We start from the raw sequence: 25,784 nt of genomic DNA on the forward strand, positions 1-25,784 counted from the left end.
TCTAATTCCTGCCTTCTTCATGTGAGCTGGGTGGGCTTGGCCCAGTCCCAGTTCTCTCAAAACTCTCTCAGCCCCACCTATCTCAGAAGCTGCCTGTTGTGGGGAGGGAAAGGAATATGATTTGTAAGCTACTTTGAGGCTCATTAGGGTTGAGAAAAATGGGGTATAAAAATCTTCTCTTCTACTTGTCCTCTTTCATCCTCCATAACAGATTGAAAAGAGTTGTGTGGCAAGTCAAATGTGACTGGTCGAGGAAGGATTCCTTGCCGTTTTGTCCGGTGGGATAAGGTGTGACCAGCAGCTCAGTTGTGAGGAAAGAAGTTCTGATAATTTACTTTAATGTACAGCATCAAAAAAGCCACTGAAGTGTTTTGTCTTTGGATGGAACTTTAAGGAAAGATCAGATTTCCTTATGTTGGTGCTAACAGGATCCCTCTTTTTATTCCAGCAACAGATGAGCAGTGGTCTGAGGGCAATGAGCAAGTGCATGAGCTATTGCCAGAGAAAGAAAAGAATGGACATTTGAAAGGAAACTTCAGGAATCGGGACAAACCAGAAAAGCAGACAGGAAGTCACATGCCTAAGAAGAGGGACAAATCCATTCCAGGCCAAAGACTGGATTGCCATGAAGTAATCTACACAGTTGAGGAAACATATAACTGCTTGGAGTGTAGAATGAACTTCTCAGATCACAGTCAGTATGAAATCCATTTGCAAACACACAGTGGAAAGAAGACACATCAATGTTTGGAGTGTGACATGACTTTCCTTAGCAGACCACAGCTCCTGAGGCATCAAAGAACACAGGAAAGAGAGAAACCTTATAGTTCCTCAGAGTATGGCAAGAGCTTGTCACAAAAATCAGATTTTTTTCAACACCAAAGGAGTTGTTCAGGGAAAGAAGCAGACATTAATCTGCTTAGAAGGAGGAAAAGGACCTTTTCACCAATGAGTAGGAGAGAAGGGTAAATGTACATATTCCAAAACACAGCATAATGTGAGGAGCACAAAAATGCTTTCAGTGCGGAAAGTTCTTCAGCTGCAGATCAAAGCTCCTTGTGCACCAAATAACCCACACAGGAGACAAACCTTTTGAATGCTCAGAGTGTGAAAAGAGATTCAGTCAGAGAAGCAATCTTCAAAAGCATCAAAGAACTCACACAGGGGAGAAACCTTTTGAATGCCCAGAGTGTGGAAAGAGATTCAATCACAGTAACTCTCTTCGATATCATCAAAGAACTCACACAAATGAGAGACCATTTGAATGCTCAGACTGTGGAAAGAGATTCAATCAGAGTAGCCATCTTCAACGACATCAAAGAACTCACACGGGGGAGAAACCTTTTGAATGCTTAGAATGTGGAAAGAGATTCAATTATAGTGGCAATCTTCGAAAGCATGAAAGAACTCACACAAATGAGAGACCTTTTGAATGTCCAGAGTGTGGAAAGAGATTCAATCACAGTGACTCTTTTCGATATCATCAAAGAACTCACACAAATGAAAGACCTTTTGAATGCTCAGACTGTGGAAAGAGATTCCGTCAAAGTAGCCATCTTCAACGACATCAAAGAACTCACACAGGGGAGAAACCTTTTGAATGCTCAGTGTGTGGAAAGAGATTCAGTCAAAGTTGTAGTCTTCAAGAGCATCAAAGAACTCACACAAAGGAGAGGCCTTTTGAGTGCCCAGAGTGTGGAAAGAAATTCAGTCTAAATGGCAGTCTGAGAAAGCATAAAAGAACTCACACAAATGAGAGACCTTTTGAATGCCCAGAGTGTGGAAAGAGATTTAATCAGACTAGCAATCTTCAACAGCATCAAAGAACTCACACAAATGAGAGACCTTTTGAATGCCCAGAGTGTGGAAAGACATTCAGACTTAAATCCACTCTTCAACAGCATCAAAGAATTCACACAAATGAGAGACCTTTTGAATGCTCAGAGTGCGGAAAGACATTCAGACTTAATGGCGCTCTTCGGCACCATCAAAGAACTCACACAAATGTGAGTTTGTGAACTCACAAATGTGAGTTTGACACCATCAAAGAACTCACACCATCAAAGAACTCACACCTTTTGAATGCTCAGAGTGTGGACAGAGATTCACTGACAGGAACACTCTTCAAAAACATCAAGGAACTCACACAAATGAGAGACCATTTGAATGCTCAGTGTGTGGAAAGGGATTCAATTAAAGTAGCACTTTTCAACACCACCAAAGAACTCGCACAGGGAGAAACCTTTTGAATGCACACTGTGTGGAAAGAGATTCAGTCAAAGTGGTAGACATCAAGAGCATCAAAGAACTCACACAGAGACCTTTTGAATGCCCAGAGTGTGGAAAGAAATTCAGTCAGAGTGGCGGTCTTCAATGGCATAAAATGACACACATAAATGTCACTCAGAATGATCTGAGAGTGAAAAGAAATTCAGTCAGAGTGGTGCATTTCAACAACATCAAAGGACACAGGCGAGAACCCTTACATTTGCTTGGAATGTGGAAAGATTCAGTCGGAGGGGCACTGTTCAACAGCATCAAAAGATCCACACAGGGGAGAAACCTTTTGAGTGCTCAGAATATGGAATGAGATTTAGCCATTCTAGCAATCTGGCCCGACACCTAAGAACTCAGACAGAGGAACAACCTTTTCAAGTGCTCAGTGTAATGCCCCTGTCTCTTCCTCAGTTGAGGCACCCCAATTTGATTTCCCATCTTCTGATTTTTTTAAGGGCACCCAATTGAAATTCTGAAGTAGAATGTGCATATCTTTGGGATAGATATGAGAAAGCCCATCTGCCTGCCATGAGCAGAGAATGTTCGATCACAGAGGCTGTTCTGTCCCCCAAGCAAAACTGTTTCCGGTGCTCTGTGCTCGACCAGAACAGAGGCACATGCAGAATAATGCACTTTCAAACTGCTTTCAGTGCTCTTTAAAGCTGTGCGGAATAGCAAAATCCACTTGCAAACAGTTGTGAAAGTGGTTTGAAAATGCATTATTTTGCGTGTGTGGAAGGGGCCAGAGTGTGAGAGTCACAAGCTAGGTTTAACAGTTCAATAAATGATTTAATATTTAGAAGAATGGAGACCTTAATTCCTTCCAGGGTCTGTCTAAAATAAAGTATTTGCTTGATTGGAACAAACTTGGAGCTGTGTAGACTTTGTTCTTTCTTTGACTGCTTCCAAGAAAGTCCACTTCTTTAAGTTCCTTGAGACTTTTCTATGGAGACTATTCTCTGTTAACCTTCACTTTTTGCTCTCCATAAACCTTTGATGGGACAAAATGCTGCTGCCTCCTGACTCCCTAGGTACCGTGAACTGAACTGACTAACTGAACAGGGGGATTACTGGGGAATAAAGAAAGACTGCCTCTTGGGAAACTTCTTAAAGGGACAGGGGCTAACTAAAATTCCCTCCCCTAGAAGACTATACAGAGGACTAAACCATGCTAGCTATAGGGGTAACTGATACTTAGTAATGAAAATAAAGGCTTCTGTGGGGGCATGACAGAGGCAGGAGGTCACCAGGGCTTTTATATACCTCTCCCCCAGTTCCATGGCCTGTGAACAGCGATACATCTACTTCAAGAGTATTTCATCAAACCAAAACAAGATCATTTCCAGTTAACAGGTATTCACCTCTTTGCCATTAAAGCAGCCTTCACATCTGATTTGTCAGGAACTGGGGAACCTTTTGGGACAAGACAGATCTGTACAGAAGGGATGGGCTTCATCTTAACCAAAGAGGAACCAGGCTGCTGGCGCTCAACATTAAAAAGGTGGCAGAACAGCTTTTAAACTGATCCCGGGGGGAAAGCCGACAGGAGCTGAGGTGGCTTTGGTTTGGAATACAGTATCTATGGGGATGCAGACAGAGAAGAAGGTTTTTCTAAATCAACCACATACAAACGTGGAACATAGCAATGTGCATTTGATAAGTGATAGTGTCTGCAAAGGGCTAGAGAGCAAAGCACATAAATCCCAGGTGAGGGTCAGAGACAGGGTATACAGGTGTCTCTATGCTAATAGTAGGAGCCTTCGATCTAAAATGGGGGAGCTGGAGTACAGCGTTTTAAAGGAGGACATTGATATAGTGGGCATCACAGAGACATGGTGGAATGAGGAGAACCAGTGGGATGGTGTTATCCCAGGTTACAGGCTGTACAGAAAGGGTAGGACAGGACGTATAGGGAGTGGTTGTTGCCCTCTACGTCAAAGAGAGCATAGTGTCACATAAATATTATGTCTACCCTGGCATTCATAGATTAGAAGAACTGGAGTTTGAAATTTGGATTTTGAATCGAAGATTTAAAAGTTCTTAGGGTAACTGACATTTTTGTTGTGTGCATTTCGGTGCATGTACATCTGGTGAAAAACACACCTGTGGATTGAGGTATGAGTTTCCTGACTGGGGGATACACAAAGCATAGAGTAACATATTGACTCGTCAGTAGCACAGCATAATTTGGAGGGTATTGTGGCTTATTTCAGTTCGACTAATGAATGAACTATTGGGAAAATAAGGGCCACTGGTTCGTTTCAAGTTCTGTTACGTGTGTGTGTGTGTGTCTGACAGGGATGTCTGTGTCTTTTACACCCTCTTTTCCAGCTTATCATTAATGTATAATTTGATGGATTGCAACAATCAATGAACGCTTTCAATCCTACTTTCCATCCCCAGATTAGAAACCACCTGCTCTTCCCCACTACACCACGCCACCCTCAGAGGAAAAAAGGGGTAGCCTCAAACTTTGAAACAGTGTGCTGCAGTTTTGTATTTGGACACACACGAATGTATACTTTGCACCTCCTGCTTATAACTGGGCAGTGAAGAGAATGGTTTTTTATAAAGAGAGAACAGGGAAGGAGTCTATCGTTGCAGTTTTCTGTTCTGTTGATGTCTATTGCTTTGACTTTCCGTGTTTGTTATTCCCGTTTTCCACGGGAAAAGAAAACACTTGGAGCTGCAAATAATTTTTGACATTTAAAATAAAGATAACACTATATATATATATAGGGTTTTTTTTTACCTTTTACTCCGCTCATTCTGAGAAGCGCATGGATGCGCCCGCCCTGCTGCCTGCAGGGCGGGCAAGGATGAAGCCGGCGGCTCGGCCTTGCCGGCCGCCGGGAAAACGCCCGCCCCGCTCCAACGGGGCGGGCGAGAGGGGAAGCCCGCAGCGCGGCCCAGCCGACCATGGGCAGTTGGTGCGCCCGCCCTGTTGCCTGCAGGGTGGGCAAGGATGGGGCCGGCGGCTCGGCTTGTGGAGCCACAGTGCAAGGGCAGAAGAGCCGCATGTGGCTCTCGAGCCGCAGGAGCTGTGGCTATGCTAAACTCCGCTGCTTCATATTGATGTATTTGGGGCTGTGTAGGGATGGGTGGAGGATGATAATGTATGAGTCTGAAATTGTGTGCATCGAGGAATGCTGCTGTAAATTTCGTTGTGCGTGCACAATGACAATAAAATGCTTATGCTTATGCTTATGTTCCCTACCCCTGGGATAGAATATGCTTCATCATTAACCTTCTATGAGTCTCCTTCTGTGTGTTATCTTATTACTAGCAAACAGCATACAGAGGATGGACAAATGTATTGATATAAATCCCACTTCGTGAGAAATATTTTAGAATTGGGGGAGGGGACCTGCCAGAGACTTGCCCCTGACTGCCAGTTCCACCACATAGGGAATAATTCCCCGTCAGGCAGCATTGGAATAGAAACAGGGAATAGCATCCATTTAATGTCCATCTGATAGCTGGAGGCAGGGATTTGTAAAAAAAAAAAAGAATCACACCTCAGGGTTTGCTCAGCTGACCTCTTTCACACATAGTAAATAGAAAGTATGCGGTTTAAAAACTCTAGCCCAGGGGTAGAGAACCTGCAGCTCTCCAGATGTTCAGGAACTACAATTCCCATCAGCCCCTTCCTGCATGGCCAATTGGCCATGCTGACAGGGGCTGATGGGAATTGTAGTTCCTGAACATCTGGAGAGCCGCAGGTTCCCTACCCCTGCTCTAGCCCATAGGTGTCAAACTCGCGGCCCTCCAGATGTTATGGACTACAGTTCCCATAATCCCCTGCCAACATGATGCTGGCAGGGGATGATGGGAACTGTAGTCCATAACATCTGGAGGGCCGCGAGTTTGACACCTGTGCTCTAGCCAATCACTGCACAGGTCTCAGTTTCCCTGTATGGAACTGGACCCTGTGTGGAAGTTGGTCCCTTCTGCCCTCCTCCTGCCCCAAACACCATGCCTGGCCTGCCTCGAACAACAAATAGCGCCAACAGGCCACTTTCCCACTGAATCATGGAAACCGCCTCTATATTCCCTTGCTCCAAAGACGACGCAGCCAGGCAGGGCAGCCATGACAAGCTGTTTTCTCCCTGGACCTGGTACAATGTAAGGTTGTGGTGAGTGTGTGTTTTCCGACCTTAAGAGGTTCCTGCCGGAGGTTCTTGGCTTAATGCCTGGGAAGGGGAATTTCGCTGTTTTGGTTATGTTTTACTTGCTTGCTAGTCTGTGGGAAATCCTGCCTTGTTTATACTCTTTTGGTGGGAGCCTGTTTGATACCCTGTAAAAGCTTTTGATCGAGATCTGGGCTTCAGTTCTCGCATCGCTTGTTTCCGACTAAGAATGCCAGCTCAGTAAAGAACTCATAAAGGTTGCTTTTGCCTGGACCTAACTAGTTCGTTACACACCCACATCCCCAATCTCCACCAACCCTCTCTGCCCAACCCAAACACAAAGCAGGACCCGATTGATGCAGAAGGTTTGGGAAAGTCTGACTGGGGCTGGAGCGCATTCTTGGGGGGGGGGGTGAGGGAAAAGCTGGAGATCCCCTGCCCGCCCTCCCCCACCCCCCCGAGTCTGGAGGCCATTTCATTTTAAATTAAAATAGGCTTTGGTGCTAGTATGTTTAATATGAATGTTCTGGTCTGAGTTTCACCACAGATCAACTGAAATGGGAAGCGGGACTGAAAGCTCTCATTGATCGTTGCAACCCATCAAATTATATATTAATGACAAATTGGAAAAGAGGGCATAAAATACACACACATCCCCATCAGACACACACACAAGAAACAGAACTTGAAATGAACCAGTGGCCCTTATGTATGTATGTATGTATGTATGTATGTATGTATGTATGTATGTATGTATGTATGTATGTATGTATGTATGTATGTATGTATGTATGTATGTATGTATTTGTTATTTATTTGTTATTTATTAGTTATTTATTAGTTATTTATTTAATTCTTAGACTTTTATACCGCCCTATCCCGGAGGGGCTCCGGGCGGTGTACAACGTGTAGATATAATACAATATAGGATAGCTAAAACCTTTAAAAGCAGCGATAAAAACAGTGAAAACTAACTCTAATAAATATGTAATAAATACTAGTAAAAATATGAGTGGCGTCCAGCATTCTATTTTCAAAGTCCTCTCCCCAAAAGGGAGGGATGGCGAGTCCCATTGGATGACAGACGGCCCAGATGTCAGGGGCCAAAGGAAGGGGGGGCACCATCAGCGGCCGGTTCCTCCAAAGGCCCGGCGGAACAACTCCGTCTTACAGGCCCTGCGGAACTCACCAAGGTCCTGCAGGGCCTGGACAGTCGGAGGGAGAGCGTTCCACCAGGCCGGGGCCAGAGCCGTAAAGGCCCTGGCCCACGTGGAGGCCAGCCGCATCACCGAGGAGCCGGGAACCACTAGTAGATTGGCCTCGACTGATCGAAGAGGCCGTACAGGGACATATGGGGTGATGCGGTCTCGAAGATACGATGGTCCCAGGCCTTAAAGGCCTTAAAGGTCAACACCAGCACCTTGAAGATGATCCGGAACTCTACTGGAAGCCAGTATTTTCCCAATAGTTCATCCATTAGTCGAACTGAAATAAACTAGTGGCCAGTTATGTGGATGGGAGGGGGTGGGTAACGGCTACACATCTTTATCTAAGTTTTTTAAAGCATGTCAAGAGTGCCTCTTCCTGCCCACTAAGGCTGCGTCCAGATGTGACTGCATACTGCACTTTAGGAAGGAATTTGCCACTGGAATCATGCAATACACAACTATGTGGGCGTTACCGCTGCCGGGGTAACAACTGATAGTGCCGAACCAAAATAATAACTGGGCGGCAGCAAACCTGGCCCGGTCAGAAGGCAGGATTTTCTTCATGAAAAATGATGACAGACACAAAGTTCAAATTGGAAAATAAAAACAAAGTTTTAATGCGGTCCAACAGAGTTTCGTTCGGTAGAAAGTGAAGTCAGTAGCTTGCTGGCACACGGGCGCAATGCACACAGAGCTCAAAGCCAAGCCGGGCAAGAGCACCCTGAACACAGAAAAATACAGACTTCTTATAGTAAATTTTAGAGGTTACATCATAGGTCAGTGGTGGCGAACCTATGGCATGGGTGCCAGAAGTGGCACTCAGAGCCCTCTCTGTTGGCACGCGCAAACAGTCACCCCCACCCCCATACGCATCTAGGCTGGCCTGGGCCGCTGGGCTCGATTATTAGCATTAAACCTAAGACCTAGTTTTGCGGAAGCAGTGTAGGTAACCCTGTTAAGCGCTGTTAAACCCCACTAATTTTCATGCGAAGAACTAAAGCACGATCCTTTACCTGGGAGTACACTCGGTTGCTGGCAATGGGGCTTGCTTCTGAGTAAACCCTCCTAGGGTTGTGATTCACCTGTTCGAAGAATTGCACGGTTGCTTCAAAGCAAAGCCACCGACAACCACCAAGCTTACTCCTGAGTAACGCGCTCCTCGAAGCCAACCGTTTTGTCTAAACTAAAACCTCAGTATTCAGGTTAAATTGCCGTGTTGGCACTTTGCAATAAATAAGTGGGTTTTGGGTTGCAGTTTGGGCACTCGGTCTCAAAAAGGTTCGCCATCATAGGTGGAATTATACAATAACAATACAGGGCCACCAAGGTCCATTAAGCCTCTTCTTCCGAGACATCCAGGTTTTATCTTTGGTGAGGAAGCACCTCCGGATAGTTGTCCCTGTGATAACGCAGATGTTTGCCTGCTGGCTCTTATGCATCCTGGGTCTGTGTGACAATTACTTGGGGCTCCAATTACTTGGAGCAGCAGTGGCGTAGGAGGTTAAGAGCTCAGGTATCTAATCTGGAGGAACTGGGTTTGATTCCCAGCTCTGCCGCCTGAGCTGTGGAGGCTTATCTGGGGAATTCAGATTAGCCTATATACTCCCACACACGCCAGCTGGGTGACCTTGGGCTAGTCACAGCTTCTTGGAGCTCTTTCAGCCCCACCTACTTCACAGGGTGTTTGTTGTGAGGGGGGAAGGGCAAGGAGATTGTCAGCCCCTTTGAGTCTCCTGCAGGAGAGAAAGGGGGGATATAAATCCAAACTCTTCTTCTTCTTCTTCTTCTTCTTCTTCTTCTTCTTCTTCTTCTTCTTCTTCTTCTTCTTCTTCTTCTTCTTCTTCTTCTTCTTCTTCTTCTTCTTCTTCTTCTTCTTCTTCTTCTTCTTCTTCTTCTTCTTCTTCTTCTTCTTCTATGTCAAAATGCAAAAAGAGGTTTGACTGAATCATTAACAGTCTGCATCCTGTTTCTCTGGGTCCACCTTTAGCATAATCTAATTGTTTTGTTTCAGCAAGCTTGTGACTTGGACAATGGTTTCAGAGAGTTATGCATTTTACAGCAGGAAGGAACACTTTAACAGAGAATAAAATCTAAATTCTACTAAAATTATACATCTATCAAAACTATATTAAAAACAGAAATAATTATTATCTGTCCCTATGGTTACAAGGGGACCACAGAAGCCCCAAGCTCCTGTAATGTCCAAGTTTAAGAGACTTGCGGCATCTCAATGTCAGTTCCTCCTTTTCCAACACTGAATTTTTTTCGAATGTTTACATTATTAAAATCCCCCACCCCATCCTGTTGAAAGGAGTGCTATTATCTGATGCCATTGGAGAACATGACACGCTACAAACTCTTTCAAAACCATTATCTTTATGTGTGTGTGTGGGGGGGGGGGGTGCGCTACAAGGACTATTCATAGTTCTAGAATATGAAATTTAGTTTATATACCACTTTTCCGCCCAGTGGAGACCTAAAGCAGCTTATAACATATTGCCCTTCTTCGTTTTCATCTTGAAACATCAACCCTGAGATTGGTTTAAGTTCACGAGTAGATTTCTATTGCAAAGTGGGGATTCGAAAGTGGGTCTCCCAGATCCTAGTCCAACCCTGTTATCCCACACTCTCCAACTGCTTAGCCAGGGAGGCAAGTGGGTGTGTCCCCCTCCACAGCTTCTTTCTTATTGGAGGAAACCAGTCAGGGGTTCCTCCGTCTTCCAGGTGAGGTGGCTCAAGTCAGAGGGAAGGAGTTGATAATAAAACTGCAAGGATTGTCATGCCCTTATATAAAGCAGTGGTGCGACTGCACTTGGAGTACTGTGTTCAGTTCTGGTTGCCACATCTCAAAAAGGATATCGAAGAGATAGAAAAAGTGCAGAGAAGGGCAACGAGGATGATTGAGGGACTGGAGCACCTTCCTTATGAGGAGAGGCTGCAGCGTTTGGGACTCTTTAGTTTGGAGAGGAGACGTCTGAGGGGGGATATGATTGAAGTCTATAAAATTATGCATGGGGTAGAAAATGTTGACAGAGAGAAATTTTTCTCTCTTTCTCACAATACTAGAACCAGGGGGCATTCATTGAAAATGCTTGGGGGAAGAATTAGGACTAGTAAAAGGAAACACTTCTTCACGCAACGTGTGATAGGTGTTTGGAATATGCTGCCACAGGAGGTGGTGATGGCCACTAACCTGGATAGCTTTAAAAAGGGCTTGGACAGATTTATGGAGGAGAAGTCAATCTATGGCTACCAATCTTAATCCTCCTTGAATCTGAGAATGCAAATGCCTTAGCAGACCAGGTGCTCAGGAGCAGCAGCAGCAGAAGGCCCTTGCTTTCACATCCCGCATGTGAGCTCCCAAAGGCACCTGGTGGGCCACTGCGAGTAGCAGAATGCTGGACTAGATGGACTCTGGTCTGATCCAGCAGGCTAGTTCTTATGTTCTTATGAGGGGAGGGGTTGGGGACTCTCCCAACCAGAAACAGGAAGGGCATTTTGCAGAGGTGCGCAGCTGTTGCTTGCCTCTTCCTGAGGAGTCTGCCTTCCGTTTTTTCTGTCTTTCCCTCTCTCTTTTTGTCTCTTTCTATTCCATCCTTCCCAAAGTCTTTCTGCCTGTCTGCCTTTTAGCCTCCTTCCCACAGTATGTTTCGTTCATTCTTTCTGGAAGTCCATGGCTGGATACCCGCCATCTGTGAGAACTGTGGTTCATTTTCAGGTCTCAGCCCATAGTTTAAGACACCCAGGTCTAATGATACCTTGCAATTTATTTAATTTTATAACTGAATTATTCCTTCCCCCCACAATTCCTTCCAAATGATGTGGTGCTACTGACAGGTCAGTATGTTACTCTATGCTTTGTGTATTCCCCTGTCCGGAAACTGTGCCAGACTTCAATCCATAGATGTGCTTTTCACCAGACGTACATGCACCAAAATGCACATAACAAAAATGTCAGTTACCCTAAGAACTTTTAAATCTTAGATTCAAAATCCACATTTCAAACTCCAGTTCTTCTAGTCTATGAATCTCAGGGTAGATCTCAGTAGGGGTATCCAAGAATAAGATTACAAAAAAAGGTGAAGTGATCAAACTTTTAATTTTATTTAATTTTAATGCAAAACAGAATGAAAGAAGTGAAATACTAGAGAATCTACACTAAGCACGTGACAGCTAATTCCCTAAGTCCTAGTAGGTGTACCTGCAAAAACTAAGAAGGGGGGCAAGGATAAAGAGAGAGTACAGTATTATTTGTTCCAAGTTGAGTGAGAAGGTGAGAATTGTTGAGAGTCCATGGAGCAGAATTCCAACCAGGGAGAGAGACGGAGAAAGATTGATTGCGAGTGCGGGAGGTTTTCCTGCAAAGAGCTTCCACGTACCTGATTTCCCTTCAATAGGGAAAACCCCATTGTTTGACACGGGACCAGACTGTCCCAAGATCATGACTGATTGAAAAAATCAAAGTTGAGTTCAACTGAGCAGCCTGATGTAACTGCCCTCAAAATTCAGTGGAAAGAGTTGAACGTGACAACCTGACATTCTCGTGTGGGGAGATTTTCACAGCACCCAGTGTGCCTGAATTGATCGGATGTGCCGGAGTTGATCAGATGTGAAGGCTGCTTTGATGGCTCAGAGGTGATTGCCCGTTAACTGGAAATGATCTTGTTTTGGTTTGATGAAATACTCTTGAAGTAGATGTATCGCTGTTCACAGGCCATGGAACTGGGGGAGAGGCCTCTGTGATGGAATGTTCTCTGCCCATGGCAGACCGATGGGCTCGCTCATATCTATCCCAGAGATATGCACATTCTACTTCAGAAATTAAAAAAAACAGGAGAAGATAGAGGATCAAATTGGGGTGCCTCAGCTGAGGAGGAGTTAGGAGCCTTACACTGAGCACTCGAAAAGGTTTTTCCTCTGTCTGGTTCTTAGGTGTCGGGCCAGATTGATAGACTGGCTAAATCTCTTTCCATATTCTGAGCACTCAAAAGGTTTCTCCCTTGTGTGGATATTTTGATGTTGTGTGCCCCTCTGACTGAATATCTTTCCACATTCCAAGCAAATATAAGGGTTTTCCCCTGTGTTCGTTGATGTTGTTGAAGAGCACCACTCTGACTGAATTTCTTTTCACTCTCAGATCATTCAAAAAGTCTTACTTTTGTGTGAGTCGTTTTATGCCGTTGGAGACTGCTCTGACTGAATCTCTTTCCACACTCTGGGCATTCGAACGGTCTCTCATTTGTATGAGTTCTTTGATGCCGTTGACGACTGCCACTTTCATTGAATCTCTTTCCACACTCTGGGCATTCAAAAGGTCTCTAATTTGTGTGAGTTCTTTTATGTTTTCGAAGACCGCCATTTAGACTGAATCTCTTTCCACACTCTGGGCATTCAAAAGGCCTCTCCTTTGTGTGAGTTCTTTGATGCTCTTGAAGACTACCACTTCGACTGAATCTCTTTCTACACACTGAGCATTCAAAAGGCCTCTCGTTTGTGTGAGTTCTTTGATGCTCTTGAAGACTACCACTTTGACTGAATCTCTTTCTACACACTGAGCATTCAAAAGGTTTCTCCCCTGTATGAGTTCTTTGATGTCGTCGAAGATGGCTACTCTGACTGAATCTCTTTCCACAGTCTGAGCATTCAAAAGGTCTTTCATTTGTGTGAGTTCTTTGATGATTATGAAGAGTGCTACTGTGTTTGAAACTCTTTCCACACTCTGAGCATTCAAAAGGTCTCTCATTTGTGTGAGTTCTTTGATGATTTCGAAGAATGTTCCTGCGATTGAATCTCTTTCCACACTCTGGGCATTCAAAAGGTCTCTCATTTGTATGAGTTCTTTGATGCTTTTGAAGACTGACACTATGATTGAATCTCTTTCCACAATCTGAGCATTCAAAAGGTCTCTCATTTGTGTGAGTTCTTTGATGCTGTTTAAGATGGCTACTCCAACTGAATCTCTTTCCACACACTGAACATTCAAAAGGTTTCTCCCCTGTGTGAGTTCTTTGATGTTGTTGAAGATAGCTACTCCGACTGAATCTCTTTCCACACTCTGGGCATTCAAAAGGTCTCTCATTTGTGTGAGTTCTTTGATGATTTCGAAGAATGTTCCTGTGATTGAATCTCTTTCCACACTCTGGGCATTCAAAAGGTTTCTCATTTCTGTGAGTTCTTTGATGCCGTTGAAGACTGCTATTATGACTGAATCTCTTTCCACACTCTGGGCATTCAAACGGTCTCTCATTTGTGTGAGTTCTTTGATGCTGTTTAAGATGGCTACTCCAACTGAATCTCTTTCCACACTCTGGGCATTCAAAAGGTTTGTCTCCTGTGTGGGTTCTTTGGTGGACAAGAAGCTTTGATCTGCAGTTGAATAACTTTCCGCACTGAAAGCATTTTTGTGCTCTCATTATACTGTGTTTTGGAATATGCCCATTACTCTTTCTTCTACCAGAAAAGGTCCTTTTCTTCTCTAAACAGATTAATGCCTTCTTTCCTGAACGAGTCCTTTGGTGTTGAAAAAAATCTGATTTTTGTGACAAGCTCTTGCCATGCTCGGAGGAACTATAAAGTTTCTCTCTTTCATGTGTTCTTTGATGCCTCAGGAGCTTTGGTCTGCTAAGGAAAGTCATGTCACACTCCAAACATTGATGTGTCTTCTTTCCACTGTGCGTTTGCAAATGGATTTCATACGGGCTGTGATCTGAGAAAACCATTCTACACTCCAAGCACTTATATGTTTCCTCTACTGTGTGGATTACTTCATGGCAATCCCGTCCTTGATCAGGAATGGATTCATCCCGTTTCTCAGCTATGTGACTTCCTGTCTGCTTTTCTGGTTTACCTTGATTCCAGAACTTTCCTTTCAAATCTCCATTCTTCTCTTTCTCTGGCAATAGCTCGTGTACTTGCTCATTGCCCTCAGACCACTGCTCATCTCTTGCTGGAATAAAAAGAGAGATCCTGTTAGCACCCACATAAGGAAATCTGATCTTTCCTTAAAGTTCCACCACAGACAAAGCACTTCAGCGGCTTTTTTGCTGCTATACATTAAAGTGTACACTAATATACAATTTAAAAGGACATGAAAACCTGTTGCATCAGAATGGCTTGGTTTGAAAACTAACAATTTATACGCTTCCTCTCCTGCGTGAATTCTTAGATGTGAAGAAAGGGCTGATTTCTGACTGAAGGTCTTTCCGTACTTCATGTAATCGTATAGTTTCTCTCCAGATGGAATCTGCCTCTCAGAAATAAGACTAATATTCTTACTGAAGGACTTTCTAAAGGTCTCATTTTCATGTTCATTTTGCTTGGCGAGGATTCTCTGGTTAACATGGATGCCCTCATTTTTTTCTCTTGTGGTGGATCTTGTTTCTTGGACTGGGACTTCACAAAAACCTCCTCCTTGGGACAGAATGGGTTTATCCCTTCTCTGGTGTGCATGGCTTCTATTCTGAGACTGTGGCCTACCTCCATCTTCAGACTTTCCTTTGGAATCTTGATCCTTGTCTTTTTCCACAGAGAATCCCTGGAATCCTTTATCAAGTTCCTCTACTTGTTCTGCTGGAAGAAAGAAAAATGTCTAATCAGCACTAGGCAAGAAGCCAACCTAACCAACAGGGACTGCTCATTAATGGGCGAATGTTTCCTTTATCAGAACTTCTTTCCTCACAAATGAGCAAGGAATCTTTCTCAACCCTAATGAGCCTCAAAGTAGCTTACAAATCATAAGAACATAAGAACATAAGCCCTTTTTAAAGCTATCCAGGTTAGTGGCCATCACCACCTCCTGTGGCAGCATATTCCAAACACCAATCACACATTGCGTGAATAAGTGTTTCCTTTTATTAGTCCTAATTCTTCCCCCCAGCATTTTCAATGAATGCCCCCTGGTTCTAGTATTGTGAGAAAGAGAGAAAAATTTCTCTCTGTCAACATTTTCTACCCCATGCATAATTTTATAGACTTCAATCATATCCCCCCTCAGACGTCTCTTCTCCAAACTAAAGAGTCCCAAACGCTGCAGCCTCTCCTCATAAGGAAGGTGCTCCAATCCTTCAATCATCCTCGTTGCCCTTCTCTGCACTTTTTCTATCTCTTCGATATCCTTTTTGAGATGTGGCAACCAGAACTGAACACAATACTCCAAGTGCGGTCGCACCACTGCTTTATATAAGGGCATGACAATCCTTGCAGTTTTATTATCAACTCCTTTCCTAATTATCCCCAGCATAGAGTTTGCCTTTTTCACAGCTGCCATGCATTGAGTTGACATTCCCATGGAACTATCAACTAAGACGCCCAAATCCCTTTCCTGGTCTGTGACTGATAGCACTGACCCCTGTAGCGTGTATGTGAAGTTTGGATTATTTGCCCCTATGTGCATCACTTTACATTTAGCTACATTGAACAGCATTTGCCATTTCTTAGCCCACTCACCTAATTTATCAAGGTCCACTTGGAGCTCTTCACAATCCTTTGTGGTTCTTACCACCCGACATAATTTGGTATCATCTGCAAACTTGGCCACCACGCTACCCACCCCTACTTCCAGGTCATTTATGAATAAGTTAAAGAGCACTGGACCCAAAACGGATCCTTGGGGGACAACACTCCCTACATCTCTCCATTGTGAGAACTTCCCATTTATACCCACCCTTTGTTTCCTGTTCCTCAACCAGTTTTTAATCCATAGGAGGACTTCCCCTCTTATTCCTTCATTGCTGAGTTTTCTCAACAGTCTCTGGTGAGGAACTTTGTCAAAAGCCTTTTGGAAATCCAAGTAGACAATGTCCACTGGTTCCCCCTTATCCACATGCCTGTTTACACCCTCAAAGAACTCTAGTAAGTTTGTAAGACAGGATTTGCCTCTGCAAAAGCCATGCTGACTCTTTCTCAGCAGGTCTTGCTTTTCTACATGTTTTATAATTTTGTCTTTAATGATAGATTCTACTAATTTGCCAGGAACAGATGTCAAACTGACTGGCCTGTAATTTCCCGGGTCCCCCCTAGATCCTTTCTTAAAGATTGGTGTGACATTGGCCATCTTCCAGTCTTCAGGGATGGAGCCTGATTTCAGGAATAAGTTGCATATTAATGTGAGAACATCAGCAATTTCATGCTTGAGCTCTTTAAGAACTCTTGGATGAATGCAATCTGGGCCAGGGGATTTGGTAGCATTTAGTTTATCAATGGCTGTCAGAACTTCTTCCTTGTCTACCACTAACTTCGCTAGTTCCTCAGATTCACCTCCTAAGAAGCTTGGTTCAGGTGCAGGAATTTTCCTCACCTCCTCTTGGGTGAAGACAGATGCAAAGAATTCATTCAGCTTCTCTGCAATCTCCCTGTCATCTTTTAGCACACCTTTTGTTCCTTCATCATCTAATGGGCCTACCGCTTACCTAGCTGGCTTCCTGCTTTTGATGTACTTGAAGAACTGTTTGTTGCTAGTCTTGATGTTCGCAGCCATGCGTTCCTCATAATCCTTTTTTGCCTCCCTTACAGCTAACTTGCTTCTCTTTTGCCACCATTTGTGTTCTCTCTCATATTCTTCATCAGTTAAGTTGGACTTCCATTTTCTAAAAGACATCTTTTTTTTCCTAATAATTTCCTCAACCTCCCTTGTTAACCATGGTGGCTTTCTTTTGGACTGGGCGCTGCCTTTCCTAACCTGCGGAACACATTCCAGCTGAGCTTTTAAGACTGTGTTTTTAAATAACCTCCAAGCACCTTAGACATTTTTGACTCTCTTAATTTTCCCTTTCAGCTTCCTGCGCACTATCCCCCTCATCTTTGAGAAATTTCCCTTTCTGAAGGCGAATGTAACTACATTAGTAGTTGTCACTTGTTCGCATGCAGAGATACTGAATCTGACAGCATTGTGGTCGCTGTTCCCTATCGGCTCAACAACACTACTTCCCGCACCAGGTCCTGGGTCCCACATAGAATTAGATCTAGGATCACCTCTCCCCTGGTTGGTTCCACAACCATCTGCTCTAAGCCACAGTCATTTAGCATATCCAGGAATGTTCTCTCCTTACTATGACCTGAACATGCATTTTTCCAGTTTATGTGGGGATAGTTAAAATCACCCATTACCACTACATTTTTGTTTTTGTTGGCCTCTCTAATTTCTTTTTCCATCTCAGAATCCTCTTGTGCTCTTTGGTCAGGGGGATGACAATATATTCCTAATGTTAAACTATGCTTCACCCCTGGTATTGATATCCACAGTGCTTCTGTAGGGGAATCAGATCCCCCTGCATTGTCTATTTTATGTGACACTATGCTCTCTTTGATGTAGAGGGCCACCCCACCCCCAATACACCCTGTCCTATCCTTCCTGTAGAGCCTGTAACCTGGGATAACAGCATCCCACTGGTTCTCCTCATTCCACCATGTCTCTGTGATGCCCACTATATCAATATCCTCCTTCAAAATTCTGTACTCCAGCTCCCCCATTTTAGGTCGAATGCTTCTACTATTAGCATAGAGTCATATTCTTAGCATAGAGTCAAATCATATTCTTTCGCCTAACCCCCCACCCCCACAACAGGAAGGTTGTGAAGTAGGTGGGGCTGAGAGAGTTCTGAGAGAACTGGGGCTGGGCCAAGCCCACCCAGCTCACATGAAGAAGGCAGGAATTAGACCCTTTTCTCCACTCTCAGACCACAGTCAGAGGGCAGTACCCTACTCCCATATGGAGGATAAGTGTTTTCTTATGGTTGTTCACTGAGAAATTGGGATGTGGCTCCTTTTGGAGTCTTCCTGAGGGCCTTGGAGTTCCCCATCAGCCTCTGGCCAGGACACACTTTCTGGCTTGGGTGATGGAGACAACACTGCCCTCTGTTGCCCTGGGAAAAGCAGGTGATTTTGGTCGCTCTACTTGGCCATGCTGAATATCGCTTTCGCTGCCATCTCGCCACCTCGAGGACTCCAAAAGGGAGCAAGTAATGGAATAGGCCTCAACACAACGTATTGCTGTTCAAGATTTTGATTCATGCCTCATCCCAAAAATAGAAATGTGTCCCTATGAAAGTTCCTTACCCAGAGAGGCCACACTCTCGTAGTTCTCCAGCATGACGCCCTCGTAGAGAGTTCTTTGGTCTGGATCCAGTAATGCCCATTCTGCCTCACTGAAATACACGGCCACCTCCCCAAAGGAAACCAGAGACTGGAAGAAAAAGCAGATTCCCTGGTCAGAGGTCATATCAGGCAAAGACAGGGGGGACTCTGGGAGGCTGCATTATGGAGAGCTCAGATTATGTATCAGGAGTGGCTTTTACAGTCTCTTGCCCCTCAGCACCAACGGCAGGAGAAAAGCTTGCCTGGGAAAGGGAGGGGGAACCAGGCTGTCCTCTGCTCATCTCTCCTACCTGGGCTGGAGGCGCAGCTGCTGTTTTTACACCTCCACAAAGAGAAGGGATCAACACTCTCTCTTCCCTGCCTGTGAGGGAGGGAAAAATGGGAGAAAAAGTATTCGCTTCCACTTCCTATTGTGCTTGCTGCATGAATCATTTTTCATGCACCCTTGTTCTCTGGGCTGTGAAACCTTGCCCTATGTACAGTCAAAAAGATCTGTAAAACTTTCTGGTAAGTTGTGAGAGAGGCTCTGCTTATTCACAAGACTGAAGAGCTTCGGTGAAACTTTTCTGCTTTGTCTTCTGAGCCACCTTGAGTCCCTCTCATTTAAAAAGGAGGGATGTGAATATTGTAACCCATTTGTGGAACTGCTTCCTTGAATTTGTCTAATCCCCTTTTATGGGCATCACAACTACCGAAGAATGAGCGTCACGAGTTGTGTGATGAAGCATTTCACTTTTTCCCTGACCAGAACTCTCTGCCCATCAAATTCACTGGGCGATCCAATCCCGTCCTGGAACAAGGAGTCCTTACCGCGTGAGAGGGCATTTTGGGCACGTTCCTGGTCATGGGCAGGCTGCCCTTCCTCCAGCGGAGCTCTTTCCCTCTCAGAGAACTTCGTTTCCATCTTCACGGATGGACCCCACCTCTGAAGGAACAGCGAGGGAGACAGGTAAGAGACGGAATGGAAGACACTGAGGAACGCATCCTGCCCCACTCCCAGACTCTGCACCTATCTAGAGTCTTTAGTTCAGTCTCTGGAACCAGCAGAGAGGAGAAGCAGTGGAGAAGAAGACTGGGCCAGGAAGAGCAGAGCTCCTGAGAGCTGAGGCTGCTGAAGCTGCTGGGGGGTGGGGCTTAACAGGGGTTAACAGAGGTTCCTCTTTGTCCTGGGCTGCTCAGAGGTGGGGCTCCTGAGGTGAGTCAGTCTTTAGTTCCGTCTCTGGAACCAGCAGAGAGGAGAAGCCAGTCTCTGGAACCAGCAAAGAGAAGCAATTTCATTTTTCGTTTGTTTTGGGTTTTTTTAAATTAATAAGAACATTTCTTGAAGGATAGTAGGTACAGATAGCTCCAGGGGGCACTGACTAAAAGTTTAATATTTAAATATCTAAACAAAATCAGATATGAAGGCAGGAAGCCAGCAGGGGGAAGGGGGCTTTCCAGTGTTTTGCACTGAGTGTCACATGTATGACTATCTGCCAGTAGGACAGAAGTCATGGGTGTGCCCTCGCTGCAGTGAGCTCCTGGCACTCAAGGAACGTGTGCGTTCTCTTGAAGCCAAGGTGGCAGACCTGCAGAAACTGAAAGAGGCAGAGAGGGTGACAGACGAGGCTTTCAGGGACCTAACAGCCGGATCCCACTCCCAAGGTGACATCCCTTCAGATGTCATGGAGAATGAAGGTCTTGGGGACGGAGGGTGCCAGTCTGAGGTGGGGGAAGATGCTCCCTTAGATGGGACCCCTTCCTTAGCTGGTGATCAGATATCCTCTCACACTGAGGATACCCCTCGGGGAGGTGGGGGCTCCTCGTACTGGGTGATTCGATCATTAGAAACATAGAGAGTTAGGTTTGTGAGAGGCATGATGACTGCATGGTGACTTGCCTGCCTGGTGCGAAGTTTGCAGATGTCACGCTTCGTCTAGATAGGCTTTTAGACAGTGCTGGGGTGGAGTCAGCAGTTGTGGTCCACATTGGCACCAACGACATTGGGAAATGTAGCCGGGAGGTTCTGGAAGCTAAATTTAGGCTGCTAGGTAACAGGTTGAAGTCCAGGACCCCCAAGGTGGCATTCTCAGAAATGCTACCCGTTCCACGCGCAGGGCAAGCTAGGCAAGCGGAGATACAGGGTCTCAATGTGTGGATGAGAAGGTGGTGTAAGGCAGAGGGTTTCGGCTTTGTCAGGAACTGGGGAACTTTTTGGGACAAGACAGGCCTGTACAAAAGGGACGGGCTTCATCTTAACCAAAGCGGAACCAGGCTGCTGGCGCTTAACATTAAAAAGGTGGCAGAACAGCTTTTAAACTGATCCTTGGGGGAAAGCCGACAGGAGCAGAGGTGACTTCGGTTCGAAATACAGTATCTATGGGGATGCAGACATAGAGGGAGGTTTTTCTAAATCAACCACATACAAGCAAGGAACATAGCAATGTGCATGCAACAAGGGATAATGCCTACAAAAGACTTGAGGGTAAAGCACATAAATCCCAGGTTAAGGACAGAGATAGGGTATACAGGTGTCTCTATGCTAATAGTAGAAGCCTTTGACTTAAAATGGGGGAGCTGGAGTACAGAGTTTTGAAGGAGGACTTTGATATAGTGGGCATTACAGAGACATGGTGGAATGAGGAGAACCAGTGGGATGCTGTTATACCAGGCTACAGGCTCTATAGGAAGGATAGGACAGGGCGCATTGGGGGTGGAGTTGCCCTTTACATCAAAGAGAGCAAAGTGTCACATAAAATAGACAATGCAGGGAGAGCTGGTTCCCCTACAGAATCACTGTGGATATCAATACCAGGTGTGAAGGACAGTTTAATATTAGGAATATATTATCGTCCCCCTGACCAAGGAGCACAAGAGGATTCTGAGATGGAAAAAGAAATTAGAGAGGCCAACAAAAACAAAAATGTAGTGGTAATGGGTGATTTTAACTATCCCCATATAAACTGGAAAAATGCATGTTCAGGTCATAGTAAGGAGAGAGCATTCCTGGATATGCTAAATGACTGTGGCTTAGAGCAGATGGTTGTGGAACCAACCAGGGGAGATGTGATCCTAGATCTAATTCTATGTGGGACCCAGGACCTGGTGCGGGAAGTAGTGTTGTTGAGCCGATAGGGAACAGTGACCACAATGCTGTCAGATTCAGTATCTCTGCATGCGAACAAGTGACAACTACTAATGTAGTTACATTCACCTTCAGAAAGGGAAATTTCTCAAAAATGAGGGGAATAGTGCGCAGGAAGCTGAAAGGGAAAATCAAGAGAGTCAAAACTGTCCAGGATGCTTGGAGGTTATTTAAAAACACAGTAATAAAAGCTCAGCTGGAATGTGTTCCACAGGTTAGGAAAGGCAGCAGCCAGACCAAAAGAAAGCCACCATGGTTAACAAGAGAGGTTGAGAAAATTATCAGAAAAAAGAAAATGTCTTTTAGAAAATGGAAGTCCAGTTTGACTGATGAAGAATATGAGAGGGAACACAAATGGTGGCAAAAGAGAAGCAAGTTAGCTGTAAGGGAGGCAAAAAAGGATTATGAGGAACGCATGGCTGCGAACATCAAGACCAGCAACAAACAGTTCTTCAAGTACATCAAAAGCAGGAAGCCAGCAAGGGAAGCGGTAGGCCTGTTAGATGACAAAGAAACAAAGGGTGTGCTAAAAGATGACAGGGAGATTGCAGATAAGCTGAATGAATTCTTTGCATCTGTCTTCACCCAAGAGGAGGAGAGGAAAATTCCTACACCTGAACCAAGCTTCTTAGGAGGCCTGTTAGATGACAAAGGAACAAAGGGTGTGCTAAAAGATGACAGGGAGATTGCAGAGAAGCTGAATGAATTCTTCGCATCTGTCTTCACCCAAGAGGAGGAGAGGAAAATTCCTACACCTGAACCAAGCTTCTTAGGAGGCGAATCTGAGGTACTAGCAAAGATAGTGGTAGACAAGGAAGAAGTTCTGACAGCCATTGATAAACTAAATGCTACCAAATCCCCTGGCCCAGATTACATTCACCCAAGAGTTCTTAAAGAGCTCAAGCATGAAATTGCTGATGTTCTCACATTAATATGCAACTTATTCCTGAAATCAGGCTCCATCCCTGAAGACTGGAAGATGGCCAATGTCACACCAATCTTTAAGAAAAGATCGAGGGGGGACCCGGGAAATTACAGGCCAGTCAGTTTGACATCTGTTCCTGGCAAATTAGTAGAATCTATCATTAAAGACAAAATTATAAAACATGTAGAAAAGCAAGACCTGCTGAGAAAGAGTCAGCATGGCTTTTGCAGAGGCAAATCCTGTCTTACAAACTTACTAGAGTTCTTTGAGGGTGTAAACAGGCATGTGGATAAGGGGGAACCAGTGGACATTGTCTACTTGGATTTCCAAAAGGCTTTTGACAAAGTTCCTCACCAGAGACTATTGAGAAAACTCAGCAATCAAGGAATAAGAGGGGAAGTCCTCCTATGGATTAAAAACTGGTTGATAAACAGGAAGCAAAGAGTGGGTGTAAATGGGAAATTCTCACAATGGAGAGATGTAAGGAGTGGTGTCCCCCAAGGATCCGTTTTGGGACCAGTGCTCTTTAACCTATTCATAAATGACCTGGAAGTAGGGGTGGGTAGCGTGGTGCCCAAGTTTGCAGATGATACCAAATTATGCAGTGTGGTGAGAACCGCAAAGGATTGCGAAGAGCTCCAAGCGGACCTTGATAAATTAGGTGAGTGGGCTAAGAAATGGCAAATGCAGTTCAATGTAGCTAAATGTAAAGTGATGCACATAGGCGCAAAAAATTCAAACTTCACATACACGCTACAGGGGTCAGTGCTATCAGTCACAGACCAGGAAAGGGATTTGGGCGTCTTAGTTGATAGTTCCATGAGAATGTCAACTCAATGCATGGCAGCTGTGAAAAAGGCAAACTCTATGCTGGGGATAATTAGGAAAGGAGTTGATAATAAAACTGCAAGGATTGTCATGCCCTTATGTAAAGCAGTGGTGCGACTGCACTTGGAGTCCTGTGTTCAGTTCTGGTCGCCACATCTCAAAAAGGATATCGAAGAGATAGAAAAAGTGCAGAGAAGGGCAACGAGGATGATTGACGGACTGGAGCACCTTCCTTATGAGGAGAGGCTGCAGCGTTTGGGACTCTTTAGTTTGGAGAGGAGACGTCTGAGGGGGGATATGATTGAAGTCTTTAAAATTATGCATGGGGTAGAAAATGTTGACAGAGAGACATTTTTCTCTCTTTCTCACAATACTAGAATCAGGGGGCATTCATTGAAAATGCTGGGGGGAAGAATTAGGACTAATAAAAGGAAACACTTCTTCACGCAACGTGTGATTGGTGTTTGGAATATGCTGCCACAGGAGGTGGTGATGGCCACTAACCTGGATAGCTTTAAAAGGGGCTTGGACAGATTTATGGAGGAGAAGTCGATTTATGGCTACCAATCTTGATCCTCTTTGATCTGAGATTGCAAATGCCTTAACAGACCAGGTGCTCGGGAGCAACAGACGCAGAAGGCCATTGCTTTCCCATCCTGCATGTGAGCTCCCAAAGGCACCTGGTGGGCCACTGCAAGTAGCAGAGAGCTGGACTAGATGGACTCTGGTCTGATCCAGCTGGCTTGTTCTTATGTTCTTATGTTCTTATCTATTAGCAGACCTAGAACAGTTTTCCTTCAACCCTGAGGAATTATCTGGAGGGATGAGAAATTCCCTAGGAGAAGCAGAAAGAAAATCCCTCACCTGCTCTGCCTGCCTCTTCTCCTCGGCTTGACTCAGGAGGAAGCCCTCTGCCAGGGCCACCGCTTGGCAACTGGTCTCCGGACAGCATCCTCTAACCCAGCGCTGCATTTCTTGGGGCAGGATGGTCAGGAACCGCTCCAGGATCACCAGGTCCAGGATCTGCTTCTTGGAGTGCATCTCTGGCTTCAGCCAGCGGTTGCAGAGTCCATGCAGCTGGCTGCAAACTTCTCGGGGCCCATCAGCATCGTGGTAGCGGAACTGCTGGAAAAGTACTTCCGCGTTCAGAGGCTTTTGATTCCGGATCTTCGGCACAGCTCTCTCCCAGAATGCAACACCACTCCCAGCTTGCATGGGACAGGGGCTATTCGTTGCTCTCTTGCAGCGTCCCACTCCTTCTGGGTCCTGTTCTTCCATCTCCTTCTTCTTCCACTCGGTAGCCCTTGACTCTGAGAAGATGCCTTTCTCAGTTGGCTACGAAAAAAGGCTTCTCCCAGGCAGATGTGGGGCAGAGAGACACAAGCAACACAAAAGAGAAAGGTGATGCCGATGAACAGTGGATTAAAACAGAAGTGCTTCTTGGGGCTTGTATTTCTGGCTCCTTAAAGATGTTACTTTACTTCAGGTTTAGGGCCTGTCCTAGGGGCTCTGGATGTTAGAGATATGCTCACCCAAATCCACAGTCCTACTACTATAGGGCACATGTAAATCTGAAACTGGCACAGAGTGGCATTTTGTCGGGAGTGTGGTTTGTATGTGGAACAATACAACGGCTGCTGGGATGAACAGGGGGTAAGGTGGCAATGAACCCTTCTGAACAGACAAGATTGCACACTTTAGGTTGGGAGATTATTGGAAATTTGGCATGGAACCAGGGGAGGGCAGGGGGTAAAGGCTTCAAGTCCACCTCCCAAAGGAGCTACTTTCTATATGGAAACTAATCCATTGTAATTCCAGGCTACCTCCTGGTCCTACCTGGATATTGGGAATGCCACCTAAGGGAGAGGGTAGATGAGGGGGAACGTAAGCCAAAATACTTCCTAGGGCAGCGATGGCGAACCTTTTTGAGACCGAGTGCCCAAATTGCAATCCAAACGCCACTTATTTATCGCAAAGTGCCAACCCGGCAATTTAACCTGAATGCTGAGGTTTTAGTTTAGAAAAAAACGGTTGGCTCCCTCTTCCTCCGCCCCACTCGCTCGAGCAGGGGCCAGCCTGCTCTAGCCTCCAACAAGTCCCGCACGCACCGCTCTGTGCCTCTCTAGCATCTCTGCCTCCTTTGCCCCCCTTCAGGGACCAGCCACCTGGAGCACAGGCACCAGGCCCGCCAGCCGAGTCCT

General features: G+C 45.2%; 3 protein-coding genes across 4 annotated transcripts in view; 2 read left to right on the top strand and 1 right to left on the bottom strand.

The window, feature by feature from the left end:
- LOC125426419 (zinc finger protein 551-like) overlaps positions 1–25,784 on the top strand; it is a 146,624-nt gene that overhangs the window by 8,440 nt on the left and 112,400 nt on the right. The gene's annotated exons all lie outside the window — the stretch shown is intronic.
- LOC125427067 (zinc finger protein 75D-like) overlaps positions 1–25,784 on the bottom strand; it is a 33,242-nt gene that overhangs the window by 4,922 nt on the left and 2,536 nt on the right. For both annotated transcript variants that reach the window (XM_048486068.1, XM_048486067.1), the window contains exons 2-6: positions 24,448–24,931; positions 19,517–19,631; positions 18,949–19,067; positions 18,668–18,794; positions 15,092–15,184 (exon numbers count right to left, since the gene is read on the bottom strand). In XM_048486068.1, the coding sequence (XP_048342025.1) occupies positions 15,092–15,184; positions 18,668–18,794; positions 18,949–19,067; positions 19,517–19,631; positions 24,448–24,861 (868 nt within the window). In that variant the 5' untranslated portion in view covers positions 24,862–24,931. The remainder of the gene's footprint in view (positions 1–15,091; positions 15,185–18,667; positions 18,795–18,948; positions 19,068–19,516; positions 19,632–24,447; positions 24,932–25,784) is intronic.
- LOC125427070 (gastrula zinc finger protein XlCGF17.1-like) lies at positions 1,110–3,728 on the top strand (the record flags this gene model as incomplete). The annotated part of the gene is made up of 3 exons (XM_048486071.1): positions 1,110–1,839; positions 2,316–2,384; positions 3,543–3,728. Coding segments are annotated over 3 exons (909 nt in total), but the record flags the coding sequence as incomplete, so codon positions are not given.

Source organism: Sphaerodactylus townsendi, linkage group LG02, assembly GCF_021028975.2.
Source record: "Sphaerodactylus townsendi isolate TG3544 linkage group LG02, MPM_Stown_v2.3, whole genome shotgun sequence".
Taxonomy (NCBI): Eukaryota; Metazoa; Chordata; class Lepidosauria; order Squamata; family Sphaerodactylidae; genus Sphaerodactylus; species Sphaerodactylus townsendi.